The sequence below is a fragment of the Neoarius graeffei genome, chromosome 15 (genome assembly GCF_027579695.1).
Source record: "Neoarius graeffei isolate fNeoGra1 chromosome 15, fNeoGra1.pri, whole genome shotgun sequence".
Taxonomy (NCBI): Eukaryota; Metazoa; Chordata; class Actinopteri; order Siluriformes; family Ariidae; genus Neoarius; species Neoarius graeffei.
The window spans coordinates 47,947,296-47,974,403 of NC_083583.1; the positions used below are offsets into that span (position 1 = coordinate 47,947,296).

A 27,108-nucleotide genomic window follows, 5' to 3' on the forward strand; every position below is an offset into this window, starting at 1 on the left:
CAGTGTGGATCGTGTAGCTACAGGCCAGCTGCCTCACTTATGGGGACAGTCTCTCTATATTCTGAGCAGCCTGCTAGTGGAGGTACAGCAGCTCAAACGCTGAATAAATAAATATGGTCTGATAACGGTGTCATCCTGTCCTGCATGCTGTATAGATTTTTTTTTTTAATGCATCACATCGTTCTTTGTTAAAAAAAAAAAGTGTATTTCTTTATTTCTCCAACCAGGGATTTCTTGCTCCTGGAGAGATAGATCCTCTAAACAGAAGGTTCTCTACTGACTTCAAACCAGATATTGTTGTCCAAGGTAAACAAACATTTCTGTTTAATCATAGAAATGTATATATTTGCAGTTATGTTCAAATAGGCAAGTTCTCCAGATTTGTGTTTTCTTTTCCAGTCAGTGTAGTTGCAGAAACGGAGGAGATCCAGGCACTGCTCAGGGAGAATGGAATAGAGGTGCAGACTGTGTCCGAGGTCCAGCCCATCCGAATCATGTCAGCTCGTATTCTGAGCCACATCTACGTCAAGCTGGGTAAACATTCTGCACACTTTTTGTTATTTTACCATGGATGTCATTAATATGTACCTGCTGGCTCCAAAATGCTGCATCTATACGCACAATTTCCTGATGAGTATTTCTTTATACTACATCCCAGTGTGTGTGTGTGTGTGTGTGATATGACACATTTCGAGACCCATTTTGTGCATATGCATTATTTATACAATATGTGAGGCCCCTGGACTGCAAATGTGCATTATGTAAAACACACCTAACTCTTCACTCAAGCAAAGTTTATATGCACAGGAAACTGTAGGAAGCTGAATTTGACTGGGCGGCCGTATCGACACATTGGTGTTCTTGGGACTTCCAAGTTCTATGAGATCAGGAATCATACCTACACTTTTACCCCACAGGTAAAGATAAATATTTAAAGCAGATACGCAGAACCTTTATTTTTAAATACATTTCTGAGTGGATAGTATCTCCACCCTTGACTCTTGTATGCTGCATAAATGGGAATAAAATGTGTATTTTTTATATATATATATATATATATATATATATATATATATATATATATATATATATATACTTTTTTGAGAGTTAAAATCGACCGCAAAGTTGGCATTCGAGCTGCCCTGCTGAGCTAGCCAGCCCTGAGTGCGTGACGTCACAGCGGTAACCGGTTTTAAGGCCGAGGCCTTTGACAGCTATAGACCCAAGTCATATAAATAAAAATTTATGGTGAAAGTAAGAAATACCTTTACCGACTTGCTCAACTAAGACTGACTTGACTTCATTGATTGTGGGTTGACTCCAGTGGCGGCTGCTGGTTTTTAAAACAGGGGAAGCCCATTTTACGCATTCATCGTAAAACCTGTAGGCCGGATATCAAAGCATAGAAAGGTGTGCCCCATTAGCATAGTGAACTAGACAACCCTACCTAGTGGCAGAAAGTATTTTTGCTTGTACATTTCATGTTATAGTCTGGCTTGCCAGGCTAGTGCCTCATATCCTTAATCAAAAATATCAAACATCCAAAAATCACTGGCTATTCAACGAAGAGCCTTGAACATCATACCCTGATATGCAACACAGAGTCTTTAACACAACACCCAGCTGTGCAACACATCCTTGAACATCTTCTGCAACACAGTCTGGAAATCCATAACCAGGTAGGCTATGCAACACACAGAACCTTGAATATTATACCCAGGTATAACCTATAACACAGAGCCCACCATTCTCTTAACATTACTGAACAATATACACACTTCAGATTCATGAGCATTATATGATGCACACTATTTATACACAAATTCTGCCCTCCGCTCCTTTTCCAGAAAATGGTCTGTGACCCTGTCATACTAGCTGGTTGTGCTTTCCAGAGACTTCACCAATTTCTGTTAGCAGCTAGCACTGCAGATCCCAATAAGGCTCAAGCTAGCCTACAACCAGATTGAACTACAAATGAAATAAACGAGTGAATTCACGAATGATCAAACTGATAGAATGGATGAAAGTTAACGGAGCACAACCAGTAATATTTACATTTATTTACAGAGTAATGTACAGAGACATCAATGAGAAGAAACGTTTATATGAAAAGAAAGTCGGACAGCACTTTGGCACACGACTACACTTTCTCGACATCCGCTGGGGACTGACTGATCATACTTCCGTGTTCCTCGCCGAAGTACCGCCCTCCTCATGTCTTTCAAACACTACCTCCAATAATCCTTCATCAGCCCGGCTTCTTGTCCCTCCCACTGTCTCGTTTAGTCCCAGAGAAGCCCGGCTTCCCTGGAAGTGACGATTTTGTCGATTTTAACCAATAACAACTAGCCGAAATTGGCTGTTCAGAGCCCTCTCATAGACTGCAACGGATACCCGGCTGCCAGCCATAGAGCCCATTGAAATAAGAAAGGTTACAGCCAGTGTTGCCAGATTGGGCAGTTTTAAGTGCATTTTGGAGGGTTTTGAACATATTTTGGCTGGAAAACGTCAGCAGTATCTGGCAACACTGGTTACAGCCTGGCAGCAAAGGTGATTCTCGTAGCGAACTGCAAGTTTGTCAGACATCACTCAAGTAAGTTACAGGATAGTTATGAACGTAAATACAATCTTGGGCATATGTTATGCAAGTTATTGTTTTAATGAGAATTCAACGTCGTAGATGCCGCAGTTTGGGGAGAGAGTTTTAGGGGAAGCTCGGCTTCCCTTGTTGTCTCTGAGAAATCGCCCCTGGTTGACGCTCATTAAAAGGTGTTATAACTTGTGTAACATACATGTACATGCATGCATTTTCACTGATAAAACGTAAAAGGCTAATTAAATAATCAGACGAACTGAGACAATCACATTCTGAAGCAAATTAAATAATCTTATACCGGCAACTTAAATACACAATACAAATGACATGTATTAATCTAAATGCAGGTAAACAACGTGTTTTTGTTGTTTTATATCCAAATGAGAGTCGGAGCTTACCCGTCTGTGTTCTCGCTTCTTGAAGGCCGATCTTGTGGCCGATTGTTTTTGAAACAATCTGACTTTCAGTTGTTCGTTCAGTTCTCCGTTCATTCGCTTCTTCCACATAAGGGCGAGATGGCAGCGATATCCAGTAAAGACATTGGATGGCTAGTCCACTCATTCTCCATTTTCTCCATACGGAGTACTCCGCCATTACTGCTCGGCTCAAGCAGTTACTAAAACGCGGGACGGGACAGAACGTCACTGGTTTTAGCAACAACCGTGGGGAGGTCACTGCCCGAGCGATAATATGTCACGTTCCGTCCCGGGTTTTACCAACAACCCTCGACTCACACTCCAGAAGAACTGGTGCAACTGAACTTACTTTCCTTTTAAAAAATAAATAAAATAAATACTTTTTCTTGTAATTTTATTTAATTGTTGGTACTGCACCCTCTTTCAATACGGGCTTATAGTCAACGCTCCTCAGCAGATCAGACGTCTCATACGAATCTTCAGTAAAATGTGCAGAGCAGAGGAGAGACCGCTTCGTAGCTACCCAATGTGCCCGTGAACTTCTTGCAAAACGTGTCCAAATCTTTGCAGTTTGAACATTCTTGGGCCACGAATGCAACATAAATCCAGCTTCTGTCGTGTTGCTGGCACATCTACACGGCATGGCGATAAATTAGCTCAAAATGGAGGATTGGAGTTGCAGTCAGCTCTGTGTTTTAGTATAGCGGAAATGGCAATGAGACCGATAGACTTCCTGCTGTGACGTCACGGACGTCAGTCATTCACTCAGACCGCTACCTATATAAATCACTTTAATCGTAAAAATTACTATATTAGATTTATTGTTAACTCTTAAGAATAGCATAGGAATAGTTTTGAGGTCTCAAGGCATTTATAAATGAAAGTGAGGCCATGGCTCTGCGTATATGCTTTAATGTTCTCAATCTTAGGATCATTCATGAACTATGTCTTTTATAACGACTATATTTTATTTTCATCCACTATCTGGCTGCCAAATTATGGATAAATTGGTTAAAATAACTTGAGATTATTATTTAAATCATAATTATTTATTATAATTATTTGGCCAGTTTAGTTACTAAATAATTTTAGCACACGTTTGATCAATTTAAAACAGCAAAAGGCATCTTTTCTTGTAGATTGTATATTATATGTTTTCATTCCTTCAACTGTAGAATGAAAAAATAAAACCGATATTTAATGTTGGCTCATAATAGCATCGATTAATTAAGTCAAATAATTTAATTATTTCATCCCAAATGATGAAGCTACCATAAATTGTGCAGTCCTAATTCAGATAGTATGTTTCACTTACTATCACTGCTTATAACTGAATGTGGAATGAAAACAACAACAAAACCTAAATACTGATTTTATCTTTTCTTCTCTTTAGTTCATTGATCAGTATCATTTCTACCTGGCTCTGGATAATCAGATGATAGTGGAGATGCTGAGGACCGAGTTGGCCTACCTCTCTTCCTGTTGGCGGATGACTGGCAGACCCACGCTCACTTTCCCGATTACACAAAGCATGCTGGGTAATAGTGAAATGAGATTACAGTCAAAATGCTTTCACATACATGCAGATTTTAAATTGTGGCACTCAAATCCACCTGAAATGAGAGTGTAAGATTTCTGTTTTTCCGGCTGTTATAGTGGAGGACGGTGAAAGCATCGACCCTTGCATCCTATCCACTTTGAGAAAGCTTCAGGATGGCTATTTTGCAGGAGTGAGGTTAGAAAATGATTTCCATTCTTTATTTCCATGTTCTGCAATATTGCAGTACTTCACATGGTCTCTCTGGCCTGTAGAGTTCAGATGGCAAACCTCTCCACATTCCTCACTACCTCCTTCCACACCAAGCTCAGCTTCATGGACGCTGACTCAGAGGAGAACCTTGAAGATGAAGATGAAGAGGATGACTACAATGAAGATGAAGAAGATAAAGTTTATAGTTTTTCCAACAGTGGTATTTCACTTTCCTTTTTAATTTTGATGTCTGGCGCAGAAACTGGTTGCAAAAAGAAAGTGGGAGGAAACTATAATGCACTGCTGTATATTTAGTTATATAAAATATTTAATTAACATTGGCTGGCGTTGAGTGGAATGTCAGATATATTCCATTCAGCTAGCAAAATATTGAACAAGTCGAAGTTCAATATCATGCTAGCTGAATGGAATATATCTGATATACCATGAAAAAAATTTTTTTTGATTGATTGATTGATTACTTTATTCTGAACAATAAAGAAGAAAGATATAAAAATAAAAAAAATGTAAATAAAAAATGCAATAATCAAAACATCGTCATAAACAAGCAGAATAGCGTAGCCACAAGGCAGTAACATAATAATGTTCAGAAAGGATTAGGAAGCAGTAATAACTTATCCAATCCTAACCCTCTATACCACCGCTAATCAAACGTCACTTTCCACCATAATAAACTATATATACAAAAGAAAACAAAAGCAACAAACAAAAAAGAAAACATACCAACATACCAAGACATACCGACATGGTATAATATCGACCAAATCAAATCATATATACAGATACTTATGCATATATACACACATACAATACATATATACAGTACATACATATAACTATACACTAAATACAAGAAGACCAGTCACAGACTTGCTCTCAATTTCATCATCACCTATATAGTCTGCCTGTCCTCATTCTCATATATTTTTATTAACATGTTTTTATATAATTTTTTAAACAGTTTTATGTTGGTGCTATTTTTGAGTTCATTTTCCAGACCATTCCACAATTGCACCCCACAGACTGTTATGCACATACAACCCCGATTCCAAAAAAGTTGGGACAAAGTACAAATTGTAAATAAAAACGGAATGCAATGATGTGGAAGTTTCAAAATTCCATATTTTATTCAGAATAGAACATAGATGACATATCAAATGTTTAAACTGAGAAAATGTATCATTTAAAGAGAAAAATTAGGTGATTTTAAATGTCATGACAACAACACATCTCAAAAAAGTTGGGACAAGGCCATGTTTACCACTGTGAGACATCCCCTTTTCTCTTTACAACAGTCTGTAAACATCTGGGGACTGAGGAGACAAGCTGCTCAAGTTTAGGGATAGGAATGTTAACCCATTCTTGTCTAATGTAGGATTCTAGTTGCTCAACTGTCTTAGGTCTTTTTTGTCGTATCTTCTGTTTTATGATGCGCCAAATGTTTTCTATGGGTGAAAGATCTGGACTGCAGGCTGGCCAGTTCAGTACCCGGACCCTTCTTCTATGCAGCCATGATGCTGTAATTGATGCAGTATGTGGTTTGGCATTGTCATGTTGGAAAATGCAAGGTCTTCCCTGAAAGAGACGTCGTCTGGATGGGAGCATATGTTGCTCTAGAACCTGGATATACCTTTCAGCATTGATGGTGTCTTTCCAGATGTGTAAGTTGCCCATGCCACACGCACTAATGCCACCCCATACCATCAGAGATGCAGGCTTCTGAACTGAGCGCTGATAACAACTCGGGTCGTCCTTCTCCTCTTTATTCCGAATGACACGGCGTCCCTGATTTCCATGAAGAACTTCAAATTTTGATTTGTCTGACCACAGAACAGTTTTCCACTTTGCCACAGTCCATTTTAAATGAGCCTTGGCCTAGAGAAGACGTCTGCACTTCTGGATCATGTTTAGATACGGCTTCTTCTTTGAACTATAGAGTTTTAGCTGGCAACGGCGGATGGCACGGTGAATTGTGTTCACAGATAATGTTCTCTGGAAATATTCCTGAGCCCATTTTGTGATTTCCAATACAGAAGCATGCCTGTATGTGATGCAGTGCCGTCTAAGGGCCCGAAGATCACGGGCACCCAGTATGGTTTTCCGGCCTTGACCCTTACGCACAGAGATTCTTCCAGATTCTCTGAATCTTTTGATGATATTATGCACTGTAGATGATGATATGTTCAAACTCTTTGCAATTTTACACTGTCGAACTCCTTTCTGATATTGCTCCACTATTTGTCGGCGCAGAATTAGGGGGATTGGTGATCCTCTTCCCATCTTTACTTCTGAGAGCCGCTGCCACTCCAAGATGCTCTTTTTATACCCAGTCATGTTAATGACCTATTGCCAATTGACCTAATGAGTTGCAATTTGGTCCTCCAGCTGTTCCTTTTTTGTACCTTTAACTTTTCCAGCCTCTTATTGCCCCTGTCCCAACTTTTTTGAGATGTGTTGCTGTCATGAAATTTCAAATGAGCCAATATTTGGCATGAAATTTCAAAATGTCTCACTTTCGACATTTGATATGTTGTCTATGTTCTATTGTGAATACAATATCAGTTTTTGAGATTTGTAAATTATTGCATTCCGTTTTTATTTACAATTTGTACTTTGTCCCAACTTTTTTGGAATTGGGGTTGTACTTTTCATAGTTGTTCTAACATTTACTCTCTTAAAATTCATTTCCCCTCTCAGGTTATACCCACCCTGCCTTTCCATAAACGTATTTTGTACCTCACCCGGAAGAAGGTTATGTCTTGCTTTATATATAATTTGTGCAGTCTTGTGTTTTAACCAGATCAGTGAATTTCAGAGTGTGTGCTTTTACGAATAATGCGTTTGTATGCTCAAGATATCCCGTATTATTGACGATTCTTATTGCTCTTTTTTGTAATGTGCATAACGGCTGTGGGTTAGATTTGTAGGTATTACCCCATATCTCCACACAGTAACTCAGATATGGAAGTATGAGTGCATTATACAGAGTATGTAGTGATTTATAGTCCATAATGTGTCTTGATTTCCCCAAAATTGCAGTAATCTTTGCTATTTTTGCTTTAACATGATTAATATGTGGCTTCCAGCAGATTTTATGATCAACAATCACACCCAGAAATTTTATTTCATAAACTCTTTCTTTGGTTATGTTGTCAATTTTCAATTCAACTTGAGGGTTCAACTTATATTTTCCAAATAACATAATCTTTGTTTTACTCAAATTCAATGACAATTTGTTTACATTAAACCACCTTTTTAATTTATTCATTTCGGTTGTGATTGTTTCCATAAGCTGCTGTGCCAATATTATTATATTATACATACACATTCCTTTTGGGTGTTCAACGCGTCTTTTTCTTTCAAAATTCTCTCAAAATCTTCCGTATTTAACGGCGCTAACCTGGCAGCCATGTTTGTTTACAATTTGTCACAGTCGCTTGCTAGTGTGAAGTTCTACGTCTCCGACTTGTCTCTTTTCCAGTTTTTTGATGCCTGTTGGTATGTTTTTTTTCTCTTGTAAATATGCATGAAGAATATATAATGAAGTTTTGGCAGCCTTTTGGGTGTTCAATGCATCTTTCTTTTTCCGGGTGAACAAAGAAATGCTTCTGCACATGCGCAGTCGAAAACTCGCTCGTTGGATATTCGCATCAGCTCCGATGTGTGACGTCATGTTGTCTTGACGACCATGCAATATCATAAACCATATTCAACGCTCGTTCTCCATTGGGTAGCGTGACATAATACACATAGGATAAACAATATGCTAACAATAGTGCATGCTGTGAAACCAAACGAATGGAACCTGCTAGCAGAGAATAGAATACATGTTTTTATTCCATGGAAAAAGTGTCCTGTATGTATAATAATAATTCATTGTATTTCTTAATGTGTGAGTTCAAACAAATCTTTCAATCACATCACACCCCTTTTTCCAACAACAAGAAGATATTTTTGGTTGCAAGCAATAAGGAGAGACGAATAATGACTTTCTCTCCAGTGTCAATTTTATTGGAACACAATGACGCCATCAATCTAGTGTTCCAGATGTTCATATATGTGGCTGTATTCAGATTTAAACCCAAAGTAGGCATGGCCTAAACCAGAAGGTAAATATCTAGCCTATCATTCTGCCATGGAAACACTAAAACACTGTGGGGGGGGGGGGGGGTAGAAACACAAGCAGCATTATCTCTGAATTCTGGCTCAGACAGTTCCTCATATTACTCTGGACTTTTGGTGTCATGACTGCGCCATTATAACTTTGTCCCTCACTTAAAAAAAAAAAAAAAAATTAATTTTATTTCTTTATTTTTTTTTACAAATTTATTTGGTTCGAGAGTAAACTACAAGCGAAAACCATAATCACCAGGCAGTTCTTAAAGATCAGTTCATATTAATAAACGTGGTCTTTATTTGAGCTTCAAATTTCTCATCTCATTATCTCTAGCCGCTTTATCCTGTCCTACAGGGTCACAGGCAAGCTGGAGCCTATCCCAGCTGACTACGGGCGAAAGGCGGGGTACACCCTGGACAAGTCGCCAGGTCATCACAGGGCTGACACATAGACACAGACAACCATTCACACTCACATTCACACCTACGGTCAATTTAGAGTCACCAGTTAACCTAACCTGCATGTCTTTGGACTGTGGGGGAAACCGGAGCACCCGGAAGAAACCCACGCGGACACGGGGAGAACATGCAAACTCCGCACAGAAAGGCCCTCGCCGGCCCCGGGGCTCGAACCCGGACCTTCTTGCTGTGAGGTGACAGCGTTAACCACTACACCACCGTGCCACCCAGCTTCAAATTCTGAAAAGTGAATTGCGCGTCGGGCGGCACGGTGGTGTAGTGGTTAGCACTGTCGCCTCACAGCAAGAAGGTCCTGGGTTCGAGCCCCGGGGCCAGCGAGGGCCTTTCTGTGTGGAGTTTGCATGTTCTCCCCGTGTCCGTGTGGGTTTCCTCCGGGTGCTCCGGTTTCCCCCACAGTCCAAAGACATGCAGGTTAGGTTAACTGGTGACTCTAAATTGACCGTAGGTGTGAATGTGAGTGTGAATGGTTGTCTGTGTCTATGTGTCGGCCCTGTGATGACCTGGCGACTTGTCCAGGGTGTACCCCGCCTTTCGCCCGTAGTCAGCTGGGATAGGCTCCAGCTTGCCTGCGACCCTGTAGAAGGATAAAGCGGCTAGAGATAATGAGATGAATTGCGCGTCTATGAAAGTAAAGACCTTTTTGTTGTGTGGGCTCCCGATACACATGTCTAATGTCAATCAGTTGCCCTGTGAGTCTTTCTGGTAAGATTTCTTTAAAAGCAAAAAAAAAAGGTATCGATTATAAATCTAACTAATCCTATTAATATTTGTTTACATCCTTAAAAGATAGCGACCAGTTATATTAATAGGAGATAGATGAAACAGCAAAAGGTTCTGGACTTTGAAGTTTCCATATTAGAGTTGTGATACAGTATGTCATATGCCGGCTATCCCCACAAAAAACGTATTTACAATCCAGTGGCTCACACATATACTGACTTGTGATGTTGGTCAGGTATTTGTATCTGTCCAGCCCTTGCAGATTTGGCTTTAATGGTTTTGCATTAAATCTATGAGAGTTATCTCATTTATGTGAAAAAATATCCTCAGTTTAAAATGATATGAAGATCTTGCCATTAACATCTTTTTGTTATGGACAACCAGGTTTTATGCCCTATGAACGTGACAGTGTCTATTAATCCCAGTGATACTTTTCCTCCAGAGAAAGGTTTGGAGTCATTTTTATTATTGCTTTTCCTTTTTAGGAGGTTCCAAAGATGTGCTCGACCAGTACTTCGCCCACTTCCTGCAGAGCACAACCACAAACTCGCATCTCCCTCCCATCCAGAAGGGGCAGCACCATGTTTTCAGCGCTGAGCACACCACCAGGGACATCCTGACGCTCATGGCTCAGGTTCAGGGCCATAACATGCCTAGTAAGCCTTAAATGTTGCCTATCAAGACCATTATCGCTCCCTTGTTTATCCACTGATATCCTTTTAGCATATTAAAATGGCTTTTAAATACGAGCTTAATATTGTCTCGCTCGTTATGTGGTTGGATTTTCATATCCTATAATTGAAAAACATTCTCAGTGGGATTCTCTGTTCATTAAAAAAGTAGAGTGAATATAACAAGACAGAACATGCTGTATGCTTTTGTGCAGTGGGTTTATTTCAAGTGTTGCTCTCTCACTAATGCCCCCCTGCCAGTTCAGACACAATTTTGTGTGCTTTTCAGAGGCGTCTATGTATTTACCTGTGGTTCCCATCATGAACAAACACAGGAAGTCTTTGAACCTGCTGGAACTCCCACATCCTCAACAACACCACAAGGCAAGTCAAAAATACTTGACATCAGAATTCTGGTCAACAATCTACAAATTAAAAAAATGTTCAGTTTGAGGTAGTTTGAAATGGGGAGGTGGGGTAATGTCATTATTACTAGAGTCTTTTATGAATCCCTCTTGTTGGTAAACCCCCCTGCAGCTAATATACTCACCTGAGCAGTTTATTAGGAGCACTAGATACTAAAATTGTGTAGATCCTCCCTTTTCTCTCAGAACAGCCTCAGTCCTTCATGCCATGGATTCCACAAGATGTTGGAAACATTCCTTTGAGTTTCTGGTCCATGTTGCCATGATTGCATCACGTAATTCCTCAGATTTTTCAGGAGCACTTTCTTGATGCAAATTTCCTGTTCTACCACATCCCAAAAGTGTTTTGTTGGATTAAGATCTGGTGACTGGGAAGGCCACTGAAGAACACCGAACTCATTGTCATGGTCATGAAACCAGTTTGAGACGACTTTTGCTTTGTGACATGGTGCATTATCATGCTGGAAGTAGCCATTAGAAGATGGTAAATTGTGGCCATAAAGGGATGCACATGGTCATCAACAAATAGGCTGTGGCGTTCAAGCGTTGATTGATTGGTATTAACAGGCCCAAAGTGTGTGGAAAAAAAAAACCAAACATTCCCCACACCATTACACCGCCTCCACCACCCTAGGCTGTTGACACAAGACAGGTTGGGTCCATGGAGTCATGCTGTTGGTGCCAAATTCTGACTCTACCATCGGTGTGCCTCAGCAGAAATCGAGGTTCTTCAGACTAGGCAATATTTGTCCAGTCTTCAGCTAGTCAGTTTTGGTAAGCCTTTACCCATTGCAGCCTCAGCTTTCTGTTCTTTGCTGACGGAAGTAGAACCCGATATGGTTTTTGTGCTGTTGTAGCCTATCCACCTCAAGATTCAACATGTTGTGCAGTCGGAGATGCTTTTCTGCTCACCACATTTGTACACCGTGATTATCTGAGTTACTATAACCTTTCTGTCAGCTTGAACCAGTCTAACCATTCTCCATTGACCTCTTTCATCAACAAGGCTTTTCCAAATTGCCGCTCACTTTTTTTTTTTCCTTTATCGCACCATTCTGAGTAAACTCTAGACACTATTGTGCATGAAAAGGTATCCCTTCCCACTAATACTAAACATTGAGTGTCACTGAGAATTGTGTAAAACATTTCTGGAAGTGGGCGGCACGGTGGTGTAGTGGTTAGCGCTGTCGCCTCACAGCAAGAAGGTCCGGGTTCGAGCCCCGTGGCCGGCGAGGGCCTTTCTGTGCGGAGTTTGCATGTTCTCCCCGTGTCCGCGTGGGTTTCCTCCGGGTGCTCCGGTTTCCCCCACAGTCCAAAGACATGCAGGTTAGGTTAACTGGTGACTCTAAATTGACCGTAGGTGTGAATGTGAGTGTGAATGGTTGTCTGTGTCTATGTGTCAGCCCTGTGATGACCTGGCGACTTGTCCAGGGTGTACCCCGCCTCTCGCCCGTAGTCAGCTGGGATAGGCTCCAGCTTGGCCGCGACCCTGTAGAACAGGATAAAGCGGCTAGAGATAATGAGATGAGATGAGATTTCTGGAAGTTGTTGCCACTAATTAATTTTTGGAGGTGTAAAAATGCTTGACTAGGATCCTGCTCCAGACCTTCACCTGCCCCGTGATGCTCAAGGCAACACAGACTTTACTGCACTCGTGAATCACCTGAAGGAATGCCCCACGTTACAGGACCAGGCTGATATTCTTTATATCCTCTACGCTATGAAGTAGGCATTCACACGTTTATATGAACAGTTCTAATTATAGAATGATTCGCATGCTAATCTGTTTTACTCTGTGCTAATTAAATGAATTTGTCTGGTTTTCTGATGGTCTGATTCTGGGGATGGTCAGAGGTGCAGAGTGGATGGTGAATATATCAGGGCAGAAAGGCGTCACAGTGCGTACTCTGCTTGAGGAGCTGTACGTCAAGGCGGGAGTGTGCAAAGAGTGGGGACTTATTCGGTACATCTCGGGCATCTTGAAGAAGAAGGTGGAGGTTTTAGCTGAGGTAAGATATTTAGTTGTGACCAGTTTGTACCTGTTAACTAAGTCTTGCCTATTACACGACAACTGCCTCGGCTTGTTAAAACTAGCCTGTGTTTCCTCCTCAGGCCTGTACTGATCTGATCTCGCATCAAAAGCAGCTGACAGTGGGTCTTCCTCCAGAGCCAAGGGAGAAAATCATCACTGTGTCAGTGTGCACTTCTTCCCGCTATCTTGCCCGTGAAAGATCTTTATGGAGACTAATCCTTAATGTTTCTCTTTTCTTATTCTACCAGTTAATTGAGCCATTTTTATCCTTTCTTTTAGTCCTCTCCCACCTGAAGAACTGAAGAATTTAATCTATGAGGCCAGCGGTCAGGATATAAGCATTGCGGTACTTACCCAGGTAAAGCTGAGATCTAAATGTATATAATTTCCTACTTAAATGTAATGAGAAGTCCAGACGTGTTTGGTGTTTGACAAACATTTTGCATGAGACAGACTTTCATTAGTTGTTAGCTACAATAAATAAGCCTTTTGGCGGTGGTACAAAACTAAAGAAACGAACCCTGGAGATGTCTTGACCGATGACATCTGGCATCTTGTCTGGTTGGAGTCTCATCACATCGCTCCTGTGGAGGATGGCCCCATATGGACAGTTGAAAGTCACACTTGAAGGACGCTCTGGACACTTACAGTAATGCTTTTAAATGGCTGAGGACTACAGTTGACTTGCTAACTTTAGGACTGCAGTTGTCATGAACAGTTTTGCACTCAAGTTTCCATCAATGAAGAGTTTATAACATCACTGAAACTGACTTCATGTTAAAACTGTTAAAAATATTATAATCACGCTATCTGTTATCACCCAAATGAGGATGGGTTCCCATTTGAGTCTGGTTCCTCTTGAGGTTTCTTCCTCATGTCGTCTGAGGGAGTTTTTTCTTGCCACCGTCGCCACAGGCTTGCTCCTTGGGGATACTGTAGATTAGGGATAAAATTAGCTCATGTTTAAAGTCATTAAAATTCTGTGAAGTTGCTTTGCGACAATGTCTACTGTTAAAAGCGCTATAAAAATAAACTTGACTCTTGATGTCTTCACATTTGGGCTAAGTGAAAATTTGTCTAAATTGGAATGTTCTCAGACTTTAATATGTCGCTAAAAGTAATATACTTACATGCACAATATCAGAAACGAAATCTCCATTTTAGATTTCTTATTCTTACTTTAAGCCCCATTTGCTCTATAAAATAGAAAATCGATAATGGGCATAAAAAAAGAAGTTATGGCCTTTTATATTCTAGTACTCCATTATTTTCTTTACTCCATTACAGGAGACCATAAAAATCTAAAAATGAATCTTTCGGGTATGGTTCTTGTTCAGAGCTCTGTACTGAAGATCATAAACATAGACTGAGCTATTAGCTTTTGAGTCCTTTTTGTTCTTGTAGTCCATAAAGAAGATAATCAAAATGGAGAAAAAAGTCTTTAGCTCGTGAATCATCTTTCCTGTGCTTCATACAGGAAATCATGGTGTACCTAGCGATGTATGTGCGCTCCCAGCCGAATCTGTTCGGAGACATGCTGCGCCTGAGGATAGGCCTCATCATGCAGGTGATGGCCACCGAGCTTGCTCGTAGCCTCCAGTGCTCAGGTAATTATGCTCATCAGTGAAAAAATCTGTGCTAGTGACTGAAAGATTGTGACTTCAAATCCAGGGCTTTTAGAAGTCAAATTTGGGCCTTTAAAGGCCAACTGTTTAAAATGCTCTGTATGTACAGTATATGTATTTGTTTTGCCTCGGTCACAACCGGCCGTACGTGCTCCTATGGCCGGTCTACGTGCAAAAAACGCATGGAGGGCGCACGTGTGACGTGCTGATTTTCGAGCCGTAGACTGGCCGCAGACCGGCCGCAGAGGTTCTTTGTCATGTCAAACAAACTCTACGGGCGCTTACGTTTTTTTCAGGTTGCAAGACAAACTTGGGGCCAACGTGCGTCTTTCTCCACGAACAAAAAAAATGCAGCGATTTGGGAAACGCCAAAAATCGCACGGCCAAAAAATCGTACGTCCCGTTGTGACCTAGGCTTTTGTTTGTATTTTTGATTGAATATTTGTTTGTTTGATGGAATGTTTGTGCGTTTGTGTTTGTGTGATTGAATGTTTGCATATTTCTTTGTTTCACAGATTTTGTTTGAATGTTGAATGAATTTGGTTGGTTGAATTTTTTTGTTTGTTTGTTTATGTTTAATGTGAAACACTCTGAATAAATCATCACTCTCATACTTCCTGTTAGGCGAGGAGGCATCTGAAGGTTTGATGAACCTCAGTCCATCAGACATGAAGAATCTGCTTCATCACATCTTGAGTGGTAAAGAGTTTGGAGTGGAGAGGAGCGGTGAGTCTGATGACTGCTGATCTGTATTAAAAAAATGATAGTGGCTCTCCTCAGTGGAAAGTTGAATATGCTCTCCTGTCGGTATCTTGTTATTATTCTCGGTTTGCTCTGTGTCAGTGCGTCCCATTGAGTCCATGGCCACCAGTCCAGCCATCTCCATCCATGAGCTCGGACACACAGGAGCTACCAAAACCGAACGCACAGGCATCAGGAAGTTGAAGTGTGAAATCAAACAGGTGAGGGGGAAACAAACCTGCTGTAAAGCTAATTCTATACGCACAATGGTAAATATTTAAAGAATGTTGTGCTGCGTGAATTTTAAATGACATTGGCATTATTTGTTTGCAGCTGGATGACTCCAGACCAATCAGCGTGGGTTGAGTTTGTGAAAGTGTTTCATTCTGGGCATGCGTATTCAGACAGCAGAGTTTACCGCCTACCAACCCCATTCTTAATTCCATTACTGTGCTTCTAAGCGACCATCTAAGATTGGAGTTTGAAAACTTTGGTATAGACCAGTGGTTCTCAATGTGGGGTCCAGGGTTTTTGAAGCATAGCAAGGAGTTCTATGATTTTATTTTATTTTTTCAGCTACAGTGATGGAAATTGCATTCTCAAAGTTTTTATACTTATTATTGAGATCTTACAAATATTAGTAATTTGAATTCATTTTTTTTATTCCAAACCTCAATAACCCAAAACAAATAGTCCAGTAAATGATGTCAACTTGGACCTAAAAAGGAATAAAAAGCTTGATAGCTCTAATACATAGGCATAATATTATTGTACACGTTTAAATCATGAACATTGGAATAGTTCATAAAAGGATTATGTTCACTGATGGACTTTATGGAATATATTTCCCGGATAAAGGGTTCCCTGGCTACAAAACGTTTGAGAACCCTTGGCATAGACCCTGCTGAGTATTATTTGTTTAACATGTTCCACCTTGACCAGTCATCTCGGTCCATGAACATTATTTATTTGGTCCCACCTTGCTCTCTTTTAGTTTTCAGACATCGTAAGTTGATGTTTGCAAAGTAATATTGAGTTCGTTGCAGATAGATGTTGGATGTTGAAGGAGCTTTCACGTTACAACATCGATTCATCATTCCTTTGGCAAACATTCTGCTTTTGTCTCATAGATCTTTACTGGCGGTTATCCCACTGGCAGTAATGTCACATCCCCCCGCTCCACGGTAATCATTTTTGTCATGCCTCATGCTTATTATTGTGCATTAGTGACATGAAAAGCGAGCTGCTCCAGTTTGTTACTGGTTATGGTATGCATGAGCTTTGTCTCAGTTCACTTATTTTGCATAAGTGACACGAAATGTATCCAGAGTAATGCTTGTTGCTTATGCTGTGGGTTGACGAATTAATAGAAACACCAGGCAATAAGGACGTCTGCAAGTTGCCCAACCTTGAATGTTCAAAAATCAGTGTTACTTGTGAGATGAATGTTCTCATTTACTTTCAATCTGGCATTTATTCCCTTCAAAACATGGCCCACTTTTCATCTGGTGTCACCATTATTTTTACCTTCCTCTTGAATTGTTTGCCCAGATAAACGTGTGTGTGTGTGTGTGTGTGTGTGTGTGTTTCAACATATGTGATGCAGAGGTGTAGCAGTCCTTCGACCCCCAGTGGCGTCATGTCGCCCACAGGTACAGGAGACTCACGTCTGCAGTGGGAAGAGCGCCAGGGGCAATGGCTGAGGAGACGTCGCCTGGATGGCGCTATTAATCGAGTGCCCATGGGTTTCTACCAGAAAGTATGGAAGATCCTGCAGAAATGCCACGGCCTCTCAATCGCAGGATACGTTTTGCCCTCCTCTACAACCCGTGAGGTACAGGAAACGCTTGCACACGCTTTATAACCCACTGGGATTTTTAGTATACTATTTTGCATCCATATTGTGAATAACTGACATGAAGATAAGTTAGTAAGATGAGGCTGAAGTTTACAAGCCCATCTGTGCATGTGTTGTAGATGACAGAGGGAGAGATCAAGTTTGCTGTGCATGTGGAGTCCGTGCTCAATCACGTTCCTCAGCCCGAGTACCGGCAGCTGCTCGTGGAGGCCATCATGGTGCTCACACTGCTGGCCGATATGGAGATCCCCAGCATCGGTGGAATTATTCACATCGATCGGATTGTTCAGATGGCAAACGAATTCTTCTTGCAGGACCAGGTACAGTGCAGAAACGTTCCACACATACGCAGTGCAAAAGTTTGCATACCCTTTTAGTGACTTCATCAAACCAAGAAGACATTTAAAAAAAAATAATAATAATTATCACAAACTGATAAAAAGGTATATGATATGACCTTAATATTGAAAGTATCCAAATAGTATTTCTGAATGTGACGTGTGGATTTTTATTCCATTTCCCTTTATAGACCTTTACAGGATTCCTTTTTTTCCAAATATTCTTTTTTCCATTTTTGTCCAGGATTTTTGTTTGTTTGTTTGTTTCTTTGGTCCTGATTTTCACTTTTGGTAATTTATATCTCTAAAGCTTTTTTAATATATTTTAATTCTTTTTTAAAATCTTTTTATCTTGAGTCTTGGAAAAGTAAGCATGTTTAATGACATTAAACGCCTCAATGAAGCAATTTTGTATAAATATACTAGAGTATGTCAGTGAGATGGAAACTTGTGTTTTTTGAGTAAAGATAATAGCTGACATGCTCAGATCCTGTATTATTTAAATCACTTGTTAAAGAGTTTCAATCAGAAAACATGAAACAAAGAATTCTGTTTTATTACTGTAAAATAGAGGTACATTTTATCCAGGAAGTAAAAGGGATACAAACTTCTGGGCTCATGTGCATTTTAACAAGAATATTGCTGCTGCTTAAACAACCTGTACACTGGCATTGTAATACACTGTCAGTGACTTTCAAAAATCTAGTTATTTAGTGGATGTGATCACGTTTTTCTGCCTCTTCAACCTTTAGAACCTGATGGATGCAATTTCTGGACGTTTTCAGCATCATTACTTGGGAGCACTATTTAATTAATAGAAAGTTGATCCATTAGAAATGGAAGGATTTATCCATCCATCCATCCATTATCTGTAGCCGCTTATCCTGTGCAGGGTCGCAGGCAATCTGGAGCCTATCCCAGCTGACTATGGGTGAGAGGCGGGATACATCTTGGACAAGTCGCCAGGTTGGAAGGATTTATGCTGCTTGGAAATAATGATTAAATCATGATTTTGTTGTCAAACAGACTTTTATTGTAAAGGGCAGTTTTTATATACAATAAAGTCCTTCTCATGCCACAAGGCACGTTGGGCAGCGCCGAGCTCCATTTCAGTAGCCCTCGGCCTCTCTCCTATTACACAGCTAGGATTAGGCCCTGTTTACATTATTTCGAATCAGCGGATCATCAGATTAATGTTTTTAAAACGATTCGCGTACACACACACAATTTCTGTGCCCGCAACAAAACCGTTCCCCGTGCACACAGCAACGCCAATACACAGATACGCTAATCACATGACTAATTAGACGGCACGTCACATGATCCCAGTGTATATCGGGCATGCGCAAGTCACTCACCACTTGCAAGTGGAAGGATGTCATTGTAAAAAATGAAGTATGCCAGTCTGTTATCGGCGGTACTGGTACTACAATGACGCCTTTTTTACACCGTGTATGGCCTTCGTGTTTATGCTAGAAGGATCTAACAGTGTTCGGTACACTCTTCACCTCGCAGAACGGCCGTTTTTTGCGATTACAACAAGACCATTTAGTGCTACGGTAACCAACACACTTCCTGTATTGCTCATTCACATGACCAACATGGCATGACCAACGCCACCGAATCAGGAAGGTGGATGTCACAGTGACGTTGTCCAATGACGACGTCAGCTAGGGCTCAGCACTGCATATCCTCGTTCTTCAATGTTTACACAGCACCGGATCAGATACGTACTGGGTTGAATATGTGGGCCCTGGCGGATTCAAACTGTTCCACCTGTGGAGTCATTTTCCGGCGTTTTAATGTGCACGGACAGTGCATCCGCGACGAAAACGATACGGATACGGTCTAATGTAAACACCACCTTACAGTGAGGGGCTGGTCCTCTGGTAACCGTGAGAGTTTGAGTTTTATGTACGATAGGTCGGGAAAAAAAATCTTTTTTTTGCAATTTTCACTGAAGTTATCTTAATTATGTTCTTGTGTGACAACATCCCAAATTGTTCTCCAACAGTGTATTATATAGGGTATAAAGGCATTTGCGTTATATGTCGTGACTTCATGTTGAACTAGAAGGGCATTTGGTAGAGTGCATACCTCCGCCAAGCCACATATTCGGATTTGCAACAAAATCTAATCAATTGTTCCTTGGCCCATGGCTCAGCTTTCCTTAAAATTTCATCAAAATCCATTCAGTACTTTTTTGAGTTACATTGGGAACAGACAGACAAACAAACAAACGGAGGTGAAAACATAACCTTCAACAAAGTAAATAAAGAGTCATTTGTGATCCAGCCTTCGTACAATGCAGAAAGTGAACTCAAGCAAAAATATCTTTAATAAAGATGAATTTATTAAATATTTCAAATGTTATCAGATGTATAATAGAACAAATAAAAGGTCGTTAGTTATTTTTCGACATTTGTTTTTCTCATTACAAGCTTGCCAGATATTTTTGCTTACTTTAAGCATTTATTTATAGAAAGAAGCAACATATTAACTTCTTATAGAGCAAGACCAGTTTCAAGCTAGAATACTCTGCATAGTCGTATTAGTTTTATTGTAATGATGATAAAAGAAATTACAACAATAGTCAATATACAGTATTTTCAGTTGATCAGCTGTAATTGTGCATGCTGTAGTTAGTGAGAAAGTTTAAACTGACAAATTGTCTTCAGAGACATTTTAAAAACTGATGTTGTTAACAGCTTAGAGTAAAAATCACATCATAATCTCATGAACAGCTTGGAGTAAATTCTCCAGCCAGTTGAACAGATTAATGCCTCCGAATAGTGAACATATTCATTTCACCATCGGCTTATAAGTCAACCAGTATATTCCTGTTGCAGAAATCGAGCGGGGCCAATGAGTTTTTCCTGGAGAAAGATCCTGCCACAGGAATCTGCAGCTACTTCTACGACAGTGCCCCCAGTGGCAGCTACGGCTCTATGACCTATCTGTCCAAAGCCGTGGTCACGTACGTTCACGACTTCCTCCCCAGTGGCAGCTGTCTGATGCAGTGAGAAAAGCAGCTTCAGGAACCTCACTGCTGACCTGGGATCAGTGAATTTAATCGCAGTCCTGCGTTTCACAGCTGTGTGTCAGATCAGCAGGAGAGAGGCAGTCTGACTGGTGGAGATTCCTAAAGAGCAAGAAGTAGATCACTTTAGACCACTGTGAAGCTAATTTTACTAACTGTATCTGTTATTAAGTAGCACGTACTATTATATGTATTTATTTTGACATTGCTAGCCTTAGTAAATTAATTACTTTTTTAATTTAAATATTTAATAATTTATCATTTTATTCCACAATTTCATCAGACCTCAGCAGTGACCAGTAAACTATATAATATTATGGTGAAAACACAATACCTCCATGTATATGCTCTGTTGTATTGCTCTCTCTTTAGTTATTAATGCGCGTGCCTAATGTTTGTTTTAGCACTTATTGCTCATGGATACACTGTGTTAATGTAACGCTGATTAACATACAGTGGCATGCAAAAGTTTGGGCACCCTTTCTTAAAATGTCTGTTACTGTGAATAGTTAAGTGAGCAAAAGATGAACTGATCGCCAAAAGGCATAAAGGTAAGATGTTTTTGGCAAGATTACATTTTTATGAAGAAAAAGCTTGGGCACCCAACATGGTCAGTACTTAGTAACACCTCCTTTGGCAAGTATCACAGCTTGTAAACACTTTTTTTTGTAGCTAGCGGAATTTTTCAGTTCTTACTTGGGGGATTTTTGCCCATTCATCCATACAGAAGGCTTCTAGTTCTGCAAGATTCTTGGGCCTTCTTGCATGCGCTGCTCTTTTGAGATCTATCCACAGGTTTTCAGTGATGTTCAGGTCGGGGTGGGGGGGACTGTGAGGGCCATGGCAAAACCTTCAGCTTGTGCCTCTTGAAGTATTCCATTGTAGATTTTGAGGTGTGTTTCGGATCATTGTCTTGTTGTAGGACCCATCCTCTTTTTAACTTCAACTTTTTTACAGATGGTGTGATGTTTGCTTCCGGAATTTGCTGGTATTTATTCAAATCCATTCTTCCCTCTACTAATGAAATGTTCCTTGTACCACTGGCTGCAACACAACCACAAAGCATGATCAATCCACCCCCATGCTTAATAGTTGGAGAGGTGTTGTCTTCCTGGAATTCATGACCCTTTTTTTTTCCCTCTCCAAACATACCTTTGCACATTGTGGCCAAAAATGTTCTATTTTGATTTCATCAGTCCAGAGGACTTGTTTCCAAAATGCATCAGGCTTGTTTAGATGTTCATTTGCAAACTTCAGATGTTGAATTTTGTGGCTAGGATGCAGGAAAGGTTTTCTTCTGCTAACTCTACCATGAAGGTCATATTTGTTCAGGTGTCGCTGCACAGTAGAACAGTGCACCACCACCACTCCAGAGTCTGTTAAATCTTCCTGAAGGTCTTTTGCAGTCAAACGGGAGTTTTTATTTGCCTTTCTAGCAATCCAACGAGCAGTTCTTTCAGAAAGTTTTCTTGGTCTTCCAGATTTCACCTTGACCTCCACTGTTCCTGTTAACCTTCATTTCTTAACATTACGATCTGAGGAAACGGCTACCTGAAAACGCTTCGCTATCTTCTTGTAGCCTTCTCCTGCTTTGTGAGCATCAGTTATTTTATTTTTCAGAATGCTAGGGAGTTGCTTGGAGGAGCCCATGGCTGTTGATTTTACAGACGAGTTTGAGGAGTCAGAGAATTTTATACAGTTTGAAATCTGCATCACCTGGCCTTTCGTAATGATGACTGTTTACAAGCCATAGCTCAATAAGCTAATTAAAGTGCCATTCCACCATTGGATGTATTTTTTTGGCATAAAATACAATACATTTTATGACAACATGACTAGACAGAGAAATCTTTTAGCTTCAAAATGATATATCAAACGTAATTTTTTGACAACGACAAGTATATTAATTTTGCGACCAAAGTCACCTACCCTTTTAATTTCCGCGCAGTAGTGAAACGTGATGTCATCGGCAGGTTCCGCTTCTTGTGTACCACGTCACGTGTGACGTGGCACAGATTATCAGCAATGGCGGATAGAACGCGATTGTCAGCTTCGGAAAAGAAGCGAAGGAAAATAGCAAGTGATGCCCAAAGGAGACGGTCGATGGTGAATATCGGCACAGCAATCGACAAGTGGAAATCGCGTTCTATCCGCCATTGCTGATAATCTGTGCCACGTCACACGTGACGTGGTACACAAGAAGGGGAACCTGCCGATGACATCACGTTTCACTCCCGCGCGGAAATTAAAAGGGTAGGTGACTTTGGTCGCAAAATTAATATACTTGTCGTTGTCAAAAAATTATGTTTGATATATCATTTTGAAGCTAAAAGATTTCTCTGTCTAGTCATGTTGTCATAAAATATATTGTATTTTATGCCAAAGAATACATCCAATGGTGGAATGGCACTTTAATTAAGGTCTGGAACTTTGGTAAAAGTTATCTGAGAACTCCAAATGTATTGGGGTGCCCTTTCCGAAAGGTGTTCCTTTCCTTTTTTCACTCTGCAATTGTGCAAAGAAAATATAATTCACAAATCTTAACTATTCACAGTAACAGACATTTTAACTCAGCAAGGGTGCCCAAACTTTTGCATGCCACTGTAGCTTTGCAGTAGACTGATATCTTTTGATGTATTACACCAATGAGAATAGACCAGTATGATTTACCGGTTTTATTTATAAATGCATATAATATATATTTTCTGTATTTGGGGCATGTTTACTTGAATATGTTACACGGAGATGAATGTGAAACCAGATACAAATACGTACTGTACATCACTTACTAACATGCAGTGTTTTTTCCTGAATTGGAGAACTCTGTTGAGAGGAACAAGAAACTGTTATTTTTTTCCTTCCTGGGAAATTACATGTTTCTGTCAACTCGTAGTCACTTAAAGCAGAAGGGGAAGCTGTTGCTTTTTCATCTTTACTGTACATTTGTTTCTCTTCTCTGACTGGGAAAGTTCAGTTTCATTTCTCAAGGCTGTTTAGTTTGGTCATTTCACTTAATCATAACGAGTATATAAATTCTATCTGTTTTATGAAGATCCTGCATGTCATTGTATTCATTTTCAACCAAGCTCTTAGTTTAATTACTGATCGACACTTACTGGGAGCACTTTATTAGGAACACCTGCACACTGACTCATTCATGTCATTATCAGATCAGCCAATCATGTAGCAGCAGTGTAATTCTTAAAATCATGCAGATACAGGCCAGCAGCTTCGGGTAATGCTCACAGAATGAGGAAATAATGTGATCTCAGGGATTTTTTTTTTTGCCATGGCATGACTGGTGCCAGAGGGGCTGGTTTGAGTATTTCTATAACTGCTGATCTCCTGGGATTTTCATGCACAACAATCTCAAGAGTTTGTTCAGAATGGTGCAATAAAGGAAAAAAAAAAAAGAGTGCGCGGCAGTTCTGCGGATGGAAACGCCTTGTTGATGAAAGAGGTCAACCAGACTGGTTCAAGCTGACAGAAAGGTTACAGTAACTAAGATGACCACTCTGTACAATTGTGGTGAGCAGAAAAGCATCTCAGACTGTACAACATATTGAACCTTGAGGTGGATGGGCTACAACAGCAGAAAAACCATGTCAGGTTCCACTTAAGTCAGCCAAGAACAGAAAGCTGAGCTCAGCTGCGGTGGGTAAAGGCTCACAAAGCTGTACACCTTGAAGAGTGGAAAAAATATAGCCTGGTCTGATGTGTCTGGATTTCTGCAGTGGCAAACAGATGGTAGAGTCAGAATTTGGCACCAACAGCATGACTCCATGGACCCAACCTGCCTTGTGTCAACAGTACAGGCTGGTGGAGGTGGTGTACTGGTGTTCCGTTCCATTTTTTCCCGTTCCGGTTGGTGTCATTTGTCTCGACAGTGAGACAATTGACGCCAAACCACTCTGTCTTTCATGCGGGTTTCTAATTCACTGACATTGTTGATGTCAGTGTCACAGAGAAGAGTGTCTACAAAAGTTGATGGTGGTCATCCTTTCTCAGCGTAGCCATGGGTTGGTAGCCAGGTAACTGTGAGGTGTGCAGGAGATGATGTATGACCCAGCAAGTTTTAGACATCATTCCCTGATAACTTCTGAAATTCTGCTCAAGCTGCTGTAAAGTGCTGTGTTATTAACTTTGTCTGTCCAGTTGATGTTGTACACCATTCTTCGCATGCGTGTATACGTGCCATTGAGTGATTTTTATTTTTTCCTCTTGTGTTAGTGACCAGGCGGCACAACCATAGAGTAGGATGGTTTCTGTTGTAGCTTGATTGAGTTTGAAAGGTCACTCTTCTACAGTTTCTTCATTTTATGTAAAGATTTCCAAGCTAGCTCTTTCCTAGTAGAAATATCCTTTTCTTGGTCACACCAGTTTCCAAGATATGTAAAATCTTGGTCACCAGACTCGGTTAACGCTTGTCTGGTTTCTTCACCATCAAGAGTGTGGAGGGGTTCGACATCAACATTGAAAAACATGGCTTTTGTTTTGCTAGCATTCAGCTTTAAACCAACTTTTTTACATTCATTCTCAACACTGTGTAGTAGACTGTGTGCTTACTCCACTTCATTTGCGAGTAATACTACGTAGTCAGCAAAATTTAGGTTGCAGAGGGACTTTGCTGCTATTCTCCGGCTTCTCCTTGGATGTAGAGGGAAAACAAGCTCCTCTTCTCTGCCTTGAATAGCTTGATGAAGTGCATACAGTGGTGCTTGAAAGTTTGTGAACCCTTTAGATTTTCTATATTTCTGCATAAATATGACCTAAAACAACATCAGATTTTCACACAAGTCCTAAAAGTAGATAAAGAGAACCCAGTTAAACAAATGAGACAAAATATTATACTTTGGTCATTTATTTATTGAGGAAAATGATCCAATATTACATATCTGTGAGTGGCAAAAGTATGTGAACCTTTGCTTTCAGTATCTGGTGTGACCCCCTTGTGCAGCAATAACTGCAACTAAACGTTTCCGGTAACTGTTGATCAGTCCTGCACACCGGCTTGGAGGAATTTTAGCCCATTCCTCTGTACAGAACAGCTTCAACTCTGAAGTGTTGGTGGGTTTCCTCACATGAACTGCTCGCTTCAGGTCCTTCCACAACAGGCACTGCCTAAAAGCGGAGCTCCCATCTGTTTCTGGGTTGTAGAATTTTCTTATATCATAGCCAGCCTCTTTTGTTTTATTTCTTCACTGGCTAGCATTGACCACTAGGTGGTGTGTATGACTGGTAATTACTAACACTGACCACTAGGCGGTGTATATGACTGGTAATTACTAACACTGGCCACTAGGCGGTGTGTATGACTGGTGGTACACGTACACGGACAAACCACAAAAAATCAACTCGATGGGTTTGCCATTTTTTCTTAGGTATGGTGCTCCGCTGGAGCGCCGCGATTAACTTTTATTCTTCTTTAACCATTCTTTGGTAGAACGACTTGTGTGCTTAGGGTCATTGTCTTGCTGCATGACCCACCTTCTCTTGAGATTCAGTTCATGGACAGATGTCCTGACAATTTCCTTTAGAATTCGCTGGTATAATTCAGAATTCATTGTTCCATCAATGATGGCAAGCCGTCCTGGCCCAGATGCAGCAAAACAGGCCCAAACCATGATACTACCACCACCATGTTTCACAGATGGGATAAGGTTCTTATGCTGGAATGCAGTGTTTTCCTTTCTCCAAATATAACTCTTCTCATTTAAACCAAAAAGTTCTATTTTGGTCTCATCCATCCATATAACTTTTTTCCAATAGCTTTTTGGCTTGTCCATGTGATCTTTAGCAAACTGCAGATGAGCAGCAATGTTCTTTTTGGAGAGCAGTGGCTTTCTCCTTGCAACCCAGCGATGCACACCATTGTTGTTCAGTGTTCTCCTGATGGTGGACTCATGAACATTAGCCAATGTGAGAGAGGCCTTCAGTTGCTTAGAAGTTACCCTGGGGTCCTTTGTGACCTCACCGACTATTACACGCCTTGCTCTGGGAGTGACCTTTGTTGGTCGACCTCTCCTGGGGAGGGTAACAATGGTCTTGAATTTCCCCCATTTGTAGACAATTTGTCTGACTGTGGATTGGTGGAGTCCAAACTCTTTAGAGATGGTTTTGTAACCTTTTCCAGCCTGATGAGCATCAACAACGCTTTTTCTGAGGTCCTCAGAAATCTCCTTTGTTTGTGCCATGAGACACTTCCACAAACATGTGTTGTGAAGATCAGACTTTGATAGATCCCTGTTCTTTAAATAAAACAGGGTGCCCACTCACACC

The 27,108-nt window shown here is 40.6% G+C and overlaps 1 protein-coding gene across 2 annotated transcripts in view; it reads left to right on the top strand.

The window, feature by feature from the left end:
• The window catches only part of phka2 (phosphorylase kinase, alpha 2 (liver)), a 45,270-nt gene extending 22,622 nt beyond the window's left edge, over positions 1 to 22,648 (top strand). The window contains exons 12-32 of one of the 2 annotated variants that reach the window (XR_009656691.1): positions 1 to 82; positions 228 to 306; positions 400 to 534; positions 808 to 917; positions 4,406 to 4,550; positions 4,669 to 4,747; positions 4,825 to 4,982; positions 10,585 to 10,755; positions 11,060 to 11,154; positions 12,787 to 12,920; positions 13,048 to 13,204; positions 13,308 to 13,387; positions 13,507 to 13,585; positions 14,705 to 14,834; positions 15,477 to 15,578; positions 15,696 to 15,814; positions 16,724 to 16,777; positions 17,200 to 17,427; positions 17,571 to 17,771; positions 18,542 to 18,755; positions 20,639 to 20,719. The exon at positions 1 to 82 is cut by the window's left edge and continues 26 nt beyond it. Coding sequence is in view for 1 of the 2 variants with exons in the window: in XM_060941524.1 (XP_060797507.1) it covers positions 1 to 82; positions 228 to 306; positions 400 to 534; positions 808 to 917; positions 4,406 to 4,550; positions 4,669 to 4,747; positions 4,825 to 4,982; positions 10,585 to 10,755; positions 11,060 to 11,154; positions 12,787 to 12,920; positions 13,048 to 13,204; positions 13,308 to 13,387; positions 13,507 to 13,585; positions 14,705 to 14,834; positions 15,477 to 15,578; positions 15,696 to 15,814; positions 16,724 to 16,777; positions 17,200 to 17,427; positions 17,571 to 17,771; positions 20,639 to 20,812 (2,512 nt within the window). In the remaining variant the exon portion in view is untranslated. Of the gene's footprint in view, positions 83 to 227; positions 307 to 399; positions 535 to 807; positions 918 to 4,405; positions 4,551 to 4,668; positions 4,748 to 4,824; positions 4,983 to 10,584; positions 10,756 to 11,059; positions 11,155 to 12,786; positions 12,921 to 13,047; positions 13,205 to 13,307; positions 13,388 to 13,506; positions 13,586 to 14,704; positions 14,835 to 15,476; positions 15,579 to 15,695; positions 15,815 to 16,723; positions 16,778 to 17,199; positions 17,428 to 17,570; positions 17,772 to 18,541; positions 18,756 to 20,638 lie in introns of both variants that reach the window. The other variant, XM_060941524.1, reaches the window with a different exon arrangement.
• Positions 22,649 to 27,108: the final 4,460 nt, after the last annotated feature.